The 17,500-nt window shown below is 40.5% G+C and overlaps 1 protein-coding gene across 1 annotated transcript in view; it reads right to left on the bottom strand.

Annotated features, from left to right (window-relative positions):
* The window catches only part of LOC145412357 (cytochrome P450 3A11-like), a 70,056-nt gene that overhangs the window by 5,774 nt on the left and 46,782 nt on the right, over positions 1-17,500 (bottom strand). Inside the window, exons 6-7 of the mRNA XM_080282246.1 lie at positions 16,842-16,902; positions 4,105-4,295 (exon numbers count right to left, since the gene is read on the bottom strand). Coding sequence (XP_080138372.1) covers positions 4,105-4,295; positions 16,842-16,902 — 252 coding nt within the window. The remainder of the gene's footprint in view (positions 1-4,104; positions 4,296-16,841; positions 16,903-17,500) is intronic.

Below are 17,500 nucleotides of genomic sequence, written 5' to 3'. Positions count from 1 at the left end.
ATATATATATATATATATATATATATATATATATATATATATATATATATATATATATATATATACATATACACAAGTAGATATGTTTCTGTTGTGCATAGGCTTCATTGCCTGCTCTCAAGGCATACTATACACTCTCCAACATACTATACACCTCCACATGTTACCACTTCGGCGGAGACACCCACCATCCATATTGAATACATGCTGGGTACTGGTATTAGCAAGGGTATTTTTTATGACATATCATCTGGTAAATCGATAAAGTCTGCTTTATGAAATTCAAATTCATAAACTGTTCCCTGTCCCAGTAGGGATTCGAACCTGGGTTTGTTAGGACTGGAGGCCACCTCTCTACCAATTCAGCCACTGCCCCCACCATATGACCTTGACCTTTTAACTTAGCTGACTTGATCGGTTCATCTTCCATTGATTCTTTATCACTGACAAGATTTGTTAAAGTCCTCCAAGGAATTGAGGAGATATCGCATATACACCTATGTGACACTGACCTTTGACCCTTTGACCCGGCTGACCTAATCAATTCATTGCCTCTTGATACTCTATCAATGAAAAAAGTTTGGTCTAAATCCATCAAAAGTTTAAGGAGATATCACACCCACACATACTGTATATGCCATTGACAACGCTGACCTAGACAGTTCATCATCCCTTCATACCGTATCACTGGCAATTATTTCCTCAATATCCGTTGATGTGTTCAGGAGAAATGGACCCTTGACATTGCTGACAAAAATAGTTCATTGTCCTATCATACTGCGTCACTGAAAAAAAATTGGGCAATATCCATCAAGCGGTTCAGCAGATTATGAACACACCAGTAAGACCTTGACATTGATCCAGTGAGCTTGCTAATCTAATCAGTTGATCGTCCTTTCATACTGCATCACTGAAAAAAGTTTGGTCGAAATCCGTCAAGGGGTTCAAGAGATGTCACCCCTACACCCATATGATCTTGAACTGTGACTACTTGATTTTGCTGACCTAATCAGTTCCTTGTTCAGTCATCCTGTATCACTGACAAAAGGTTTGTCAAAATTCATTAAGGGGTTCAAGAGATATCGTACCCAGAAGGATAAACTAAGTCGACCATGAATTATGACCTTAGCCTTTGACCCCTTGACCTAACTGACTTAATCAGTTCTTTGTCCCTTCATACTGTATCACTCACAAAATTCTTGGTCGAAATCTATCGAGGGGTTTAGGTGATATCGCATCCACTACCATATGACCTTGATCTTGACGCTGTGTCCTTGCTGACCTAATCAGTTCAATGTCCCTTCATACCGTATCACTGAAATGTTTGGCCGAAATCTGTCGACGTGTTCAGGGGATATCGCTCCCAGACTCACATGACCTTGACCTTGCTGACTTATGAGGTTCATCATTCTTTCAAACTGTATTATTCAAAAAGTTTAATTGAAATCCAGCTAAGGGTTCAGGAGATATCACTCCCTCAAACATAAATCAAGTCAAATACATACAGTATGACCTTCACCTTTGACCCCTTGATCTAGCTATCCTAATCATTTTACCATCCCTTAATTCTGTATCACTGAAAAAAAAAAATTGCTCTAAATCCATTATGGGGTTCAGGAGATATTGGACTCACGTCAGTGACCTTGACCTTTGATCCCTTGACCTTGCTGACCTAATCAGTTCATCGTCCCTTCATACTGGATCACTGACAAAATTTTCATTGAAATCCATCTGGGGGTTCGGGTAATATTGCACGCACACCTATATGACCTTGACCTTTGACACCTTGACCTTGCTGACCTAATCAGTTTGTCATCTCTTCATACTATATAAGTGGTAAAAGTTTGGTCAAAATCGGTCAAGGGGTTCAAGAGGTATAGTGCCCACATCCATATGACCTTGACCTTGCTGATCTAATCAGTTAGTTGTCCCTTCGTACTATATCACTGAGAAAAGTATTGACAGATGCAGGAGATATCGCGCCTACAAGGATAAACTAAATTGACCCCATAATGACCCTGACCTTTGACCCCTTAACCTACCTGACCTATCAGTTCATTGTCTCTATCTGCGTCATTGACAAAAGTTTGGAAGTCCATCAATGGGTCCATGGGATACCGCGTCCAAAATAGTGTTACAGACGCATGGACCCAAGCACTCATGGATTCACGCATGAATGCACGCACGCACATACAGACCAATCACTAAATGCCTCCTCCACCACAGGTGGGTGGAGGCTTAATTAATTAATCCTTACCTAACCTTAAACCCATCCACCAATATTGGTTCATAATTAATGAAAAATGAATGCAGACCGTAACCATTAACCGTTGCCTTTGTTCTATTGTTCTGAAAACAAAAGTAATTTATCCTTGTTTAACAATATCCCCTTTCACAAACAGTGACTCAAAACATTCGACCTGCTTGAGTTAAACGATCGAATATTTGACTTTGTCATATGACCTTTATGTTTGACCTAGGGTTTCCAAAGTTGAATGACTTTTCTCTTTCTCATCCATGATTTTTTTCACCAAGGTCGGTTGCAGTTGTATCAAAACTGTGAGTTGGCCTTGCCTTTGATCTGTGACCTATGACCTTTTTCCAACAAATATTATCATCTTCTCCGCTCATGGTCCTGTCATTATGAGAAATCTGGTGCAATTTCATCCAATAGTTTCTTTTTTTTCTAATATAATCTTGACAAGAACCAGACAGATAGACAAAATGACCAGCAGAGAACGCAGACAAAACACAAAGGCCCATCCCATTGCGTGAGCGGATCTAAAGATGACATGACAAAGCTATTTCTGAAAGTAACTATGAAGTGGGCTTGTATAGCATGGAAATTAGCTACTATCATTAAGTATTAAAAAATACAGTACGGGATTAATAAAGGCTTAGGAAATAAATTAATTCCAATAGTCTGGCCAGCCAGAGAATCGAACTCAGGTTTAATGGGGATTGTTCCTGGCAGAGAACCAGCGCAGTTCTTGCTTCCCATTATTAAAAAAAAAAAAAATGTGTGTGAGACGGTCTTGATTTTGTTTGCTGGTAGATATTAGGATAAGTTTGGGTCAACTTAGGCTGAACCAGATTAGGTTAGGTTTAGTTACATTAGATATGTTAGGGTGAACAATGTTATGTTATGTTAGGGTGAACTTGATTAGGTTAGGTTGGACTGAACTAAGTTAGGTTAGACCGAACAAGGCTAGATTAGGTTATGCTGAACTGGGTTATGTTAGGTTACACTGAACTAGATTAAGTGAGGTTAGGCTGAACAACGTTAAACTAGGTTATTTTCAGATTCTGTGATGTTATGCATCAGGAAAAAAAACTTATATCTCCTTACCAGTGCAGTTTCTGGCTCACATTTCAAAACTGAATACGTGTATCCAGTAATTAATAATGAGCTTGTTTGCTGTAGATTTGATTAGGCTAGCTTAAGTTAAATAAGTTAAGGCTAGGTAACGTTAAGTCAGGACTGGTTAGGATAGATTGAGTTTATGCTCTGGTAAGGTTAGGTTAGTTAAGGTACCAATATACAAAAAACCCGTGGCAAGTTACCAATATAATGCCCAGGTTCAATGCCAAAAGGCATGTGTGTAAAATGTGCTTCATGTTGACATTATTTCCCGGTTAGGTTTGGTGAGGTTAGGTTTCGGGATAAGTTTGTTTCGTTTAGGTTAGGTTACGGCAGTCTAAGGTGGATCAGAATATGTTAAGTTAGATTATGTTAGGTTATCAGAGAGCCGAAAATACATGCCACGTTAGCAAGTGCTTGCCGTTGACCTTGTTCACTGCAAAGTAGGTTAGCTTACGTTAACTAAGGTTAGCTTCGGTAGGTTACATTAGGTTTTAGATTAGGAGAGCTATCTTAGGTAGCTTATGTTGGATCAGGTTAGGTTGTTAGATTACGTTAGGTTAGGAATCATAATAGGAAAAACACATATGACGTTACGAAGACAGTTCCTGGGTATCATTCCAAAGGGTAGATGAGTGAAATACTTGATAATGTTTGCAGCCGTGTTAGGTTAGGTCAAGCTTGACCAGATTAGGTTAGGATAGATTATGTTAGGTTAGGTATAAAAACACATGTGACGTTACCAAGACAGTTCCTGGGTCCCAGTCCAAAGGGCATAAAGGTGAAGTGCTTGATGTTGGCCTTGTTCTCGGGCATGAAGCGATCTGGACGGAACTTGTCAGGCTGGGGCCAGTAGAGGGGGTCGTGGTGGAGACTCCAGATTGGAAACTGTACCAAGTCCCCTGGCCTTAGCACCACCTCTGTCCCAGGCACTCTAGCCAATCAAATGAACTGACGTTAGAGGGAATAGAACACTAGAGTTTTCCCGGCCATGAACGGGTTAATGGGGTGCCAGTGGTACCACTCATAGTCTCTGCTGACTCACTCTCAGCTGAATGAAATCGTCTGACATAGCTGGAGTTCAAGACTAGAGTTGTCTTTAACATGCATGTGTTACCCTATTTACTCTAGCATCACCTAAAATTGCCATCTATTCAACTTGAATGCTGAGCAACAATAGATTAACACTAGAATATGATGCTAGTCACGAAGAAGTGCTATGAAAAGTATCTAGTGTCATAATATTGTCTTACTCTGCCAGTGAGCTACATGACACAGGCTCCAAAAAGGACAAAAATCCTGGCTAAGATAAAGAGAAGAGAGTGTAATAACACCAAAAATTATTGGAAAAACATTTTGATACATAAAACCCAGACTATGATATATATATATATATATATATATATATATATAGATAGATAGATAGATAGATAGATAGATAGATATAGATAGATAGATAGATAGATTTGTATATATATATATGTATGTATATATATAGATAGATAGATAGATAGATAAATAGATAGATATCCATCCAGCCATCCATCATCCAATCCTATATTGCCCCATGAGGAGCGTAGGAGCCCAGGGCTAGGCTAGTTGGTTCTGACATTTAAGATGAGAGTGACCAACTTCACTCATCCCTGAGTGGCATTACGTAAGCAATAAACCCCAACCATCCCTTGGATATAAACCTTCACCGGCTCAATCCGATTGGAGCACAATAATTACCCACTAAACCACCAGGCGCCAAAATTTGATTATATGGTTACCACCCAGCAAAGCAAATAGTTTCCTGGTGTACAGGAATCCATTTGGCTTGTCACACAGTGTAGAGTCACCCATAGACAGAAGAAAGAGGAAAGAATGAAGGAATGAAAGACAGAAGAGGGAGTGTAAAGTCACCCATAGGCAGAAGGACGAGGAAAGAATGAAGGAAAGAAAGATAGAAGAAGATGGAATTTGAAGGATGGAGGAGAGGACAGGGCAGACATCCGAGAGCAGCACTACATTGAGTGAGTGGATGGTGAGTGCTCCCACCTACCACACATATATATATATATATATATATATATATATATATATATATATATATATATATATATATATATATATATATATATATATATATATATGTGTGGTAGGTGGGGGCGCCCATCATCCACTCACTCAATGTAGAGGTGCCATAAGATCTCTACACTGAGTGACAAGCCAAATGGTTTCCTGTACCCAGGAAACCATTTTCTACGCAGGGTGGTAACCATATAACCGGGGTTTCTGGCAGGGTTAAATGTCCCCCAGATTCCCCTATCCAAAATTACTTAATCATGGCAGTTGTTTCAGAGAGCTTCGGAGGGCCCAATACCTACCCAGGGCCCCAACCAAATGGGCAGACTCGCGTGGCTATGTGGAATGTGAGAGGTGTGAATGAGGAGAGCAAGAGGGTGGAAGTGGTGAATGTGTTCACGAGTGCGAGATATGCTGTGATGGCATTGTGTGAAACGAAGATGAAAGGGTGCGAAGTGGAGGAGTGGGAGGGTGTGAAATGTGTAAGATCGGGAATGAATGGGCGAGGAAGATGCAAGGAAGGAGTTGCTTTGTTGATGATATAGGTGTGGCAGAGGGGAATGAGAGACTACAAATGTGTTAGCTCGAGATGTACAGTATGTATGTCAAGTTCAAGTCTGAGAAGGTGAAAGTGGCAGTGATTGTAGCATTTGCACCATGTGAGGACAGGAGTGAGAGAGAGAGAAAGACAGGTTTTGGGATGAGGTGGGTGAAGTACTGGGAGAAATGCCCCGGAGCTACAAAGTGATTGTAATGGGGGATATGAATGGTAGAGTAGGTACTGGTCCTGAGGATGACATAATGGGTTGCTATGGAGTACCAGGAGAAAATGATAATGGGAAAAGACTATAGGATATGTGTCAGGAGAGGAGGTTGTGCATTTGTAACTCGTATTTCAAACACAGAGATGCACATAAATATACATGGTATAGAGGGAACGGGGATCATGTTGAAAGAAGCCTGATTGATTACGTGCTCATAGAGAGGTCGATGATGTGAATGGTTGCTGATACGAGGGCTGTGAGAGGACGATGTGGAGGTCTGTCAGATCATATGATTGTGGTATGCAAGATCAACCTGAAAGGAGTGAGGTGGATCAGGAGAGAGAGAGAAGCAGTCAGGGAGAAAGACTGAAAGTTGAGAAGCTGAGGATCAAAGAAATGGCAGATGAATACAGGACCAAAGTAGAGGACGAGTTAGAATCACTGAATTGGCATGAAATGGATCTGGACAGACTGTGGAATGCATATAGGGATTGCTTAGTTAGGAATGCTAAAGCAGTATGTGGTGTGGCAAGAGTAACAACAAAGAAGAAAGGTACGGCATGGTGGGACGAGGAGGTAAAGAGAGCGGTGGAGGAAAAGAGGAAGAAGTGGCTAAAGTAGTTACAGGATAGGGATTCAGTTGAAATAAGAACTGAATATTTTGAGAGCAAGAAGCACGTAAAGAGACTAGTGAAGAGGAAAAAGAAGGAGGTAAATGAGGATCTAGGAAGAAAAATGAATGCGAACTACTCTGAAAATAGAAAGCTTTTCTGGAAAGAGGTGCGAAATGTAGAAGTGAAAGCGGTAAGAAATGGGATGGTGTGAAGGATGCAGGTGGCAGATTATTAACCCATGGAGATGAAGTAAGGACCAGATGGAAAGAATATTTTGAAAGCCTGATGAATGGGGATAGAGAGAGTAGAGCAGCTGTAAACATGATTGGTTTTAAGGGGGGGGGGGGTGCAGAGAAGGAATGCAGTGCCAGGAGACGTGACACTCGCACAGGTGAAGAGTGCCGTGAAGCGGATGAAAAATGGAAAAGCAGCTGGGGTTAATGAGGTGTATACAAAGATGCTTAAATGTAGTGGAGAGAATGGAATGAAGTGCTTGTTGGAGATATGTAAGAAGGCATGGATGAGTGAAACTGTGCCTGCAGAGTGGAAAAAGGATGTGATTGTACCCCTGTACAAAAATAAAGGTGAACGAAGTGAGTGTAAGAATTATCGTGGCATAAACTTACTGAGTGTGGTAGGGAAGGTATATGGAATAATTATTATAGAGAAAGTAAGAGAGATATTAGAAGTCCTAGTGAGTGATGAACACGGTGGCTTTAGGAGTGGCAGAGGATGTGTGGACCAAATACTTGCAGTGAGACAGATAGTAGAGAAGGCTTGTGAGAAGGACCATAAGGTGTTTATGGCATTCATGGATCTGGAAAAAGCATATGACAAAGTGGACAGAGAAGGATTGTGGAAAGTTTTGCGCATGTACGGTGTAGAGGGTAAGCTGTTATGTGCCGTCAAGAGTTTTTATGATGGTAGTGAAGCATGTGTTAGGCTTAATGGGCATCTAAGTGAAAGGTTCACAATCAGTGTGGGCGTGCGACAAGGTTGTGTGATGTCCCCACGGTTGTTCAATGTATATATGGATGGGGTGATGAGAGAAGTGAAAACACGAATAATGGAGAGAGGGATGGCATTGGTAATGAATGGTGATGGATGGAATATCTCAAATTTGTTGTATGCTGATGATGCAGTACTGCTTGCAAGTACCGGACAAGAACTTGGCAGGCTATTGCAGAGTTTTGCTGATGTCTGTGAGCGTCGTGCCCTGAGAGTAAATGTAGAAAAGAGTAAAGTGATGGTTATTGAGAGAGAAGGTGACTCCCAGTGTAATATTACAGTGAATGGAGAGAGACTGGAATTGGTGAGAGAGTTCAAATACCAGGGTACAGTGATAGAAAAGAGAGAAAAATGTGCAAAGGAAGTGGAAAGTAGAGAGATGCAAGGAAGAAAAGTAGCTGGTGCAATGAAGGCCTTGATAAGAAACAGAGGCTTGAGTGTTGAAGTTGCACGAGGCTTACATGAGGGAGTGTTGTTGCCAACTTTAACATATTGATGTTAGACTATGGTGTGGCATGAAGATGAGAAGTCAAGAGTAAGAGTAGTGGAGATGGGACTACTGAGGAATGTAAATCGTGTACAGAGGGTGGATAGGATAAGATATAATATGATTCGTGAAATAAGTGGAGTGAGGAAGCCTGTGGACATCAGAATCGAAGAGAGTGTACTGAGATGGTATGGTCGTGTGGAGAGAATGGATAATAATAGAGTGGTGAAAAAGGTATATCTGAGCGAATTTGAAGGAGGAAGGAGGCGAGGTAGGCCAAGGAGAAGGTGGAGAGATATTGTGGATGAGTGTGTGAAGAAGAAAGGTTTGGAAGTTGGTAAGGCTAGGGAACTGACAAGAGATCGAGCTGGATGAATGTTGTGAGGAGAAGTGCATTATCAGAGATTTTGGCACCCCTTTTTAACGTGGCAGTGTCTGGATTGACTCAATTTGATACATTTATGTGAATCTACAGAACGTGGTGAATGTTTTGGGCATATCCGATAGAGCCAGGATTCCGGGGGCTTGAATGATGAGTAAATGGAAACGTGGCCCATTGGATTGGGCAGATTTGGGCTGTTTGGACATTGCTACTCCTCACCCTGCCCTTGGGTGGGAAAGGAGGTCCGGATGATGTTTATGATGAATTATACACACACACACACACACACACACACACACACACACACACACACACATATATATATATATATATATATATATATATATATATATATATATATATATATATATCATCATCATCATCGTCATCATCCGGACCTCTTTTTCCGCCCAAGGGCAGGGTGATGTGTAGCATTGTCTAGAGAGCCCAAATTTGCCCAGTCCAGTGGGCCACGTTTCTATTCGCTCACCATTCAAGCCCCCGGAATCTGGCTCTATCTGATACGCCATAAACATGCACCATGTTCTGTAACTTCACATAAACGTATCCGACAGAGTCAATCTAGAGGCTGTCACGTTATAAAGGGGTGCCAAATCCTTGATCATGCCCTTCTCCTCACAATATTCATCCAGCCAATTCGATCTCTTGTCCGTCCCCTAGCCTCACCAACTTCCAAACCTCTCTTCCTCATATACTCATCCACCATATCCCTCCACTTTCTCCTTGGCCTACCTCGCCTCCCTCCTCCTTCTAATTCGCTCAGATGTACCTTTTTCACCACTATATTGTTATCCATTCTCTGCACGTGACCATACCATCTCAATACACTCTCTTCGATTCTGGTGTCCACAGACTTCTTCACTCAACATCTTTCATGTATCATACTATTTCGTATCCCATCCACTCTCAGTACTCCACGCACATTCCTCATTAGTCGCATCTCCACTGCGCTCCCTTATGACTTTTCATTTTCATGTTAACGGTGGCACTAACACTCCTACATATAAGGCTCATGCAGCTACAACACTGAAGACTCTGTTTCAAGGCCTTCATTGTACCAGCTACTTTCGTTCCTTGTATCACTCTACTTTCCACTTCCTTTACATATTTTCCTCTCTTTTCAATCACTGTACCCAAGTATATGAACTCTCTCACCAATTCCAGTCTCTCTCCATTCACTGTAACATCGCACTGGGAGTCACCTTCTCTCTCAATAACTATCACTTTACTCTTTTCTACATTTACTCTCAAGGCACGACGCTCACAGACATCAGCAAAACACTGCACTAAACTGCCAAGTTCTTGTCTGGTATTTGCAAGTAGTACTACACCATAACCATACAACAAAATTGATATAGTTCATCCATCAACATTAATTATCAACGCCATGCCCCTCTCCATTACTCGTGTTTTTACTTCTCTCATTACCCCATCCATATATTTACTGAATAACCATGGGGAGATTACACAACCTTGTTCCACGCCCACTCCGATCATGAAGCATTCACTTAGATGCCCATTAACCCTTACACATGCTTCACTACCACCATAAAAACTCTTGACGGCACCTAGCAGCATACCATCTACAGCGTACATGCGCAACACCTTCCGCAGTCCTTTGCCTACTTTGTTGTATGCTTTTTCCGGAGCCACGAATGCCATAATCACCTTATGGACCTTCTCACAAGCCTTCTCAACTATCTGTCTCTATGGAAATAAATGATCTACACATCCTTTGCCACTCCTAAAGCCTCCCTGTTTATCACTCACTAGGACTTCTTATATCTCTCTTACTTTCCCGATAATAATTCTTCCATATACCTTCCTTACCACAAGCAATAAACTTATGCCACGATAATTCTTGCACTCACTTACCTCTCCTTTATTTTTGTACAGGGGTACAATCACAGCATTTTTCCTGTCTGCTGGCACAGTTTCACTCATCCATGCCTTCTTACATGTTTCCAACAAGCACTTCATTCTGCTCTCTCCACTATATTAAATAATCTCTGCCTATACCTCATGAACCCCAGCTGCTTTCCCATTTTTCAGCCGTTTCACAGCGCTCTTCACCTGTGCGAGTGTCACGTTTCCTGGCACTGCATTCCTTCTCTGCACATCCCCCAAATAAATCATGTTTACGGTGGCTCTGCTCTCTCTATTCCTATTCATTAGGCTTTCAAAATATATTTTCCATTTGGTCCTTATTTCATCCCCATGGGTTAATAATCTACCACCTACATCCTTCACACCTTCACATTTCTTTTCGCTTTCACTTCTACATTTCCGCACCTCTTTCCAGAATAACTTCCTATTTTCAGAGTAGTTTGAATTCAATTTTGTTCCTAGATCTTCATTTACCTCATTCTTTTTCCTCTTCACTAGTCTCTTTACGTGCTTCTTGCTCTCAATATATTCAGTTCTTATTTCAATTGAACCCCTGTCCCGCAACCACTCTGGTCAATTCTTCCTCTTTTCCTCCAATGTTCTCTTAACCTCTTCATTCCATCATGCTGTGCCTTTCCTCTTTGTTGTTACTCTTGCCACAACACACACCGCTTTAGCATTTCTAACTAAGCAATCCCTATATGCATTCCACAGGCTGTCCAGATCAACTTCATTCCAATTCACTGATTCTAACTCCTCCCCTACTTTGGTCCTGTATTCATCTGCCATTTCTTTGATCCTCAGCTTGACTTTCGGTCTCTCTCCCTGACTGCTCATATCTCTCCTGGTCCACCTCACTTCTCTCTACTTGATCTTCTATACCTCAATCATATGACCTGACAGACCTACATCGTCCTCTCGCGGCCCTCGTATCATCAACCATTCCCAGCATCGACCTCAATCACGCTTTTTTCAACACATTCCCGGTTCCCTCTATATCATGTATATTTATGTGCGTCTTTGTGTTTGAAATACGAGGTACAAAAATGCACAACCTCCTTTCCTGGCACATATCCTTCAGTTGCTTCCCATTATCATTTTCTGCTGGTACTCCTTTACAACCCATTATGTTTTCTTGAGGACCAGTGCCTACCCTTCTATCCATATCGCCCATTATGATCACTTTATAGCTCCTAGGCACTTCTTCCACTGGTTGATGCAGCTCATCCCAAAATCTGTCTTTCTCTCTCTCATTCCTGTCCTCACATGATCCATACGCTACAATCACCACCACTTCCACCTTCTCGAACTTCATCTTGACATAAATAGACATCGAGCTGACACATTTGTAACCTCTCATTCCACTCAGCCACACCTCATTCATCAACAAAGCAACTCCTTCCTTGCATCACCCTCACCCATTCATGCCCGATCTTACACATTTCTCACCCTCCCATTCCTGCATCTCACACCTTTTCATCTTTGTCCCACACAATGCCATCACGGCATATCTCGCACTCTTGAACACACTGACCACTTCCACCCTCTTGCTCTCCTGATTCACACCTCTCATATGTAAATTTTTGATGCGCAAGTTTCATTTCATTCATTCATTCATTGCCAGACGCCATGTATCCCAAACGGGGTGACCAAGGGCTTAGAGTTAATTGTTTTACAGGGAAGGGCACTAATCCTCCACCAACCCCACTTGACACGTAGGGATGCCAGCAGCATCTGGTGTTCCCAGGCAGTCACCCATCCAAGTACTAACCAGACCCAACGAGCAAGTTTCTTTGATGAAAAAATTTCTTAATATTGCCACTCTACCATTTTGGCTTAGAACTTTTTACAGGCTGCCTATTGCGCACAGGTACACATTATTTGACAGTTTTATTTAGACTTTCTGAAGACATTCTCCATGCATGATGTGGTTTCCTGTCACAATTATGCATAATTTTCTTCAGGTTTTGAAAGTTTTTTATTCTCGTTCTGAATCTAATGCTTTCCCGTAACCTGACATAAAGCTCTTTTTACAGAAGATAATGATAAGTGTGACTCTGCAGTGATCACTAATACTAAGTTCATTACTTGCGATGACAGTTCGAACTAGCTTTTCTTATGTAGCCAGTACGAGATCTAAGACAGTACTTCCATCCTTTCTGTGCTCAAAAACTGATGTTATGAATACTGCAACAAGATTTTGTACAAGTCAAGCCCTGTGTTAGATGTTTAACCCGTCGCATCCTGGCAGATTTTTCACCAATGACCCCACCCCCAATCCCGGCAGATTTTTTTTTTTTTTTTTTGGCTAAAACCACCACTTTTTATGAGAAACATCGAAAATTTTGAGAGAAAGTGCTCACCTAAGCTTAGAAGTGCCCTGTACAGGAGACGTACCCCTCACTTGGTACCGTGGTCTCTGGAGCCGTGCTCCAGAGAAGACGTTTTCTATGGGAGGGGTAACTACTCCAAACCACTCAGAATAGGTAGATATTTATTTATTTGGTACAAATATATATGTAGGACAAGATTATATGGGTGTTCACACAATAATATAAGTGATATATGCATTGTTTCATTCACCAAACACATCAACATACCACACCTTCCTTGACGACATTACCTCATCATCACATCTGCTCGTTGTTTCTTCCTCTAATGCCACGTAATATTTGTCCTCCACATCGGGAATCACTTTTGCCTCAAATTTCATCGTCGGAGGAGACACCATAGCGTGACATGTCCTTACTGACCTGGTCACTGCTAACAGGTGAGTTGCCGAGGAAACGGAGTGTGGGAGGGGGATAACGTGGGTCCAGCTAGTGTCACCACCTGGCGGCGGGTAGAGGAATGTCTACCACATATGCCTACTAAAAATCACCCACGAAACTTGAAAAATGTGCAAATGACGGACCTTGCGATTGCAAAACGTGTAAACACGTCTTCAGGAGGCACCGTGACAAAACATTGCAATGTATATATTCACTGACAGGAAGCTTCGGGTTAAGGAATCGCTTGATCTTGTTACAATTAAATTAAAATCTCCCAAAATTATAATGTTCTGGATGGAACATACTTCTGCAATTGTTCATATAATGGATTGTTAGTGTTCCATGACCTAGCTGGTGGATGATAGAGTATACAAATGTTATCTTATCTTATGATTCATTTTTGAGCTGAACACATAGTCAATAATACAACAATGGATTATTTTGAAATAAGTACTGGAATAATCTTTGTTTTAATATATAGCAATACTCCACCTCCCATTTTGCTTCGTCTGTAATTACTAAAAGTACTAAAGCCTGGCATATAATATATACTGTTTCTAATTTATATCAGTCATACAGAAGATGGTTCATGTTGTAAAATATCCAGATTTGCTGATGATTCTATGATTGGTAAAAGAAGAAACATCCTCGAAGAAAGACTGATGATGCAAGGAGATCTTGATAAATGGTTCAACTGAGCGCAAACATGAAATTTAATGCAGATAAATGCAAAGTCTTAAATATTGAGAGTAAATAAAAAGTAGCTATACGCTCAGTAATAATAGGCTCTTGAATGAAAAAAAAGTATTAAGAAATAAGTATAATAAACTATTTAAAACCAAGTCGACAGTGCCTAGAAGCATTAAAATAAGCTAACAAACTTGATTGATTCAGATTCAAATTGAAGAGTGTTATCCTTACCTTATACAGTTCATTATTCGTCTCCATCTACTGTAGATTACTGTACTCAGTTCTGGTCACCATATTACAAGGGAGACAGTGATAAATTAGAGAAAGTCCAACGAAGAGAAACAGATATGATACCCAAACGACAAACATTATTAGGAACATTTCAAAGAGATGAAGCTCTTAACCCGCCCTGTCCCAACCACTTTTTGACCACTGGTACCCCCCAATCCCGACCATTTTTCGACCCTTTTTTTTTTTTTGCTAAAACTTTCGTTTTGGTGAGAAACATCGAAAATTCATAGAGAAATCGCTCACCTGAGGTTTAAAATACTCATTACAGGTAGGAGAGCCTCCTTACCTTACTGGGTTTTCTATCAGGCTGGCACCAAGGAAAACGAGTTCTATGGGAGGATAACTATTTCACACCACTCATAAACGGTATTTATTTATTTACTGTTACGAATTTATATGTAGTACAAGAGTATATTGGTTTTCAAGCAGTAATATAGGCATTATAAGCATTGTTTCACTCACTAATACCTGACCTTTTTTTGCCACATTACCTGATCATCATTTCTAACTATTTCTTCCTCTAATGCTATGTAAAGTTTGTCCGCCACATTGTCATTGATTGGGGAATCACTCTGGCCCTGAATTTCGTACCGTGGCATGACATGGCTATACTGGCCAGGTCACTGATAACAGGTGAATTGCTGAGACAATGGAATGCGGGGGGGGAGGTCATGCTGGGTAAGGCATTGTTTCTGCCTGGCATCTTGTAGAGGAAGGTGTCACGTGTATACGTACCAAAAATGACTCGCGAAAATTGAAAATTGTGGAAATTATGAACCTTGCAATTGCAGGACGTTGAAGTACGTCCCAGGGATTAGCTGTGACAAAACGTGAGGACGTGGAAGTACGTCCCCGGGACGCCGCGCGGGTTAAACTTATCAAGGTGCAAGTTACAAGTAGATCTGATTCAGGTATATAAAATATTTAAAGGGCATCACACTATGGTGGCTGATAAGTACTTCATATGAAACAGGTCCTTTTACACTTCAGTAGAAGCTATGGGTATGAAATAATAAGCAAATGTTTCCAGTCAAATGAAGGAAAACACTGTTTCTTCAACACAGTTGTCAGTATATGAAATAAATTGCCTTGAATGTGACAGACTGCAATTTAATACAGTGGTAGCTCTTAAAAGTCGGTTTGATAAGTTTCTGGGTTTGAATAGAAAAACTGAACTATGAACAGCGAAAACACACATAACCAAGCCAGGAAAAGAAGTGGTTCTCAATGACATTTTTAAAAACCCAGTTTCTTCGGTTCTAATTATAACAGAAGAGTGGAAAGTTAGCACTACTCTGCGGTTTTGACATCTCGTCAAAATGGTTTTTAATTGTCGTTTTATCACATTTATCAGGCATCCACGTGAAACGTCAGCCTTTGCTGCGTCCTTTGACATGGGTATCATAATGGTAGACTAAAAATTTTATTCACTGAGAAACACTTGAAAAATAAAATATGAAATTATTTCTGGACAAAATCGTTGAAGAAAATATATATTATTGCAAATTTCACATTGTAATTGTGCAATGATGATTTTGCGAATCATAAAAAAAAAAACTGAAATGATTGACCTAGCATCTAGAAAAAAAAAAAAATACTCCTCTGGTTCATTAGTTAAAACATTTTTAGCCTCTGAAAAGCATGACGGTCGAGCGGACCGGGTCAGGCAGCTCATTATAACTCTCCGCTGCCACACTGACAGTAAACTTCTCTTGCTGGCTTTACTCGCTTGCTCGTAATTAATTTTTCCTTGCAGATATGATAGTGTAGATATTTTTCCTGTTCAATCTCCCATGATATTTCCATGGAAGTCTTTCTAACTTTCATGGTTGTCTTCCTCACTTTTCTTGCTAGCTTGGCATAGAAGGTTCGATCAGTGGAGGGGTGGGGAGCCATCCTGTTTTGCTGTCTTTATTTTCACCTAATTAGATATCGTAGTCATATTTTCTCTGTAACAAACAGCCTCGAAAGGTCTATTATGTTTTTTGATGTTTACTTTCTTTTGTATTCTGTACCTTTTGGGGGTTTGTAGGTAAAAATTATTTTCGGAAACACATAGGGAAGATAACTTTGGTAACTTGGAAGATACAGTGGCTTTGTATCCCAGGGTAGTTGATGAATAACTTACCACAGTCTCAAAGCCCAAGTTACGGGATGATCCCTGCGGCAGAGTGACACATTGCTACATTAACAGGTACATGGGGAAATGAGTTTTGTTCAATAGTCTGACTGGCCTGAGGATCGATCGACCTAACGGTCTTCCAGTTTTGAGTTGGATATGCTGCCACTATTACTGGCTCCTAGTAACTACATACAGAGATTTTCCAGTTTCCTTTCTCTGCTCTTCCTGTAAAAAATGGATTTTAGTTACGATCCAAAACTGATTTTTCAGACAGTATATATGGACCCTGGACAATAAGTGGGGAATGTCCATGCACAGAATAAGTAAATCACTATAATAAATTCATATAAAATAATAACATGGCGTTCAAACTTACTTGTATGGCTTGGTGCAAACCCGCTCCCCGAAGGGAGGGGGTGGGTATAGCCTCAGGGTTTCTGTGAAAGGAAGGAAAAAAAAAAGAATTGTAGTTACCAGTCCTTCCAACCCCTAATCGTACATCATGTGTACAAACGGCCTTGGTCTGCTTTATATGATGTCTTATCAAATCTAATTTTAAGCCAAAGAAACCATAGCATGGTTCGTACACTGACTTGCTTCGGTTGGGAACTCACACTTATGAACAGGGTTTTTATTTAAATTTGCATATTCAAATTTTTTATGGTAAGGAGCAGATAAAAAAACTGCCCTACGAAAGGCTGAGTTACGATGAGAGTCATCTCGAAATGTGCATGATTAAATAAGTTATGACCAGTGTTAATGATTCATTACTCTACAAATAGAAAAAATACATTATGGTAAGTAAGGAATAAAATTCAGTTTACATGCTTATGTTTAATTTCAGTTGTGCAAAGTGACCAAGTAAAATCTACATGTATTTATCTCTCTTCATATCTATCAATCTATCTGTCTATCTGTGTCTATCTATCTATCTATCTATATCTATCTATCTATCTATCTATCTATATATATATATATATGCAGAGACTTAACTTCACCGTGAAGATATGTATGCAAACTAACCGCAGGAGAAAT

This window comes from Coenobita brevimanus, chromosome 93, assembly GCF_032717465.1.
Source record: "Coenobita brevimanus isolate Jiangsu-jjx chromosome 93, ASM3271746v2, whole genome shotgun sequence".
Taxonomy (NCBI): Eukaryota; Metazoa; Arthropoda; class Malacostraca; order Decapoda; family Coenobitidae; genus Coenobita; species Coenobita brevimanus.
The sequence above is the reverse complement of the archived record's forward strand: the minus strand, read 5'-3'. Positions and strand labels throughout refer to the sequence as shown.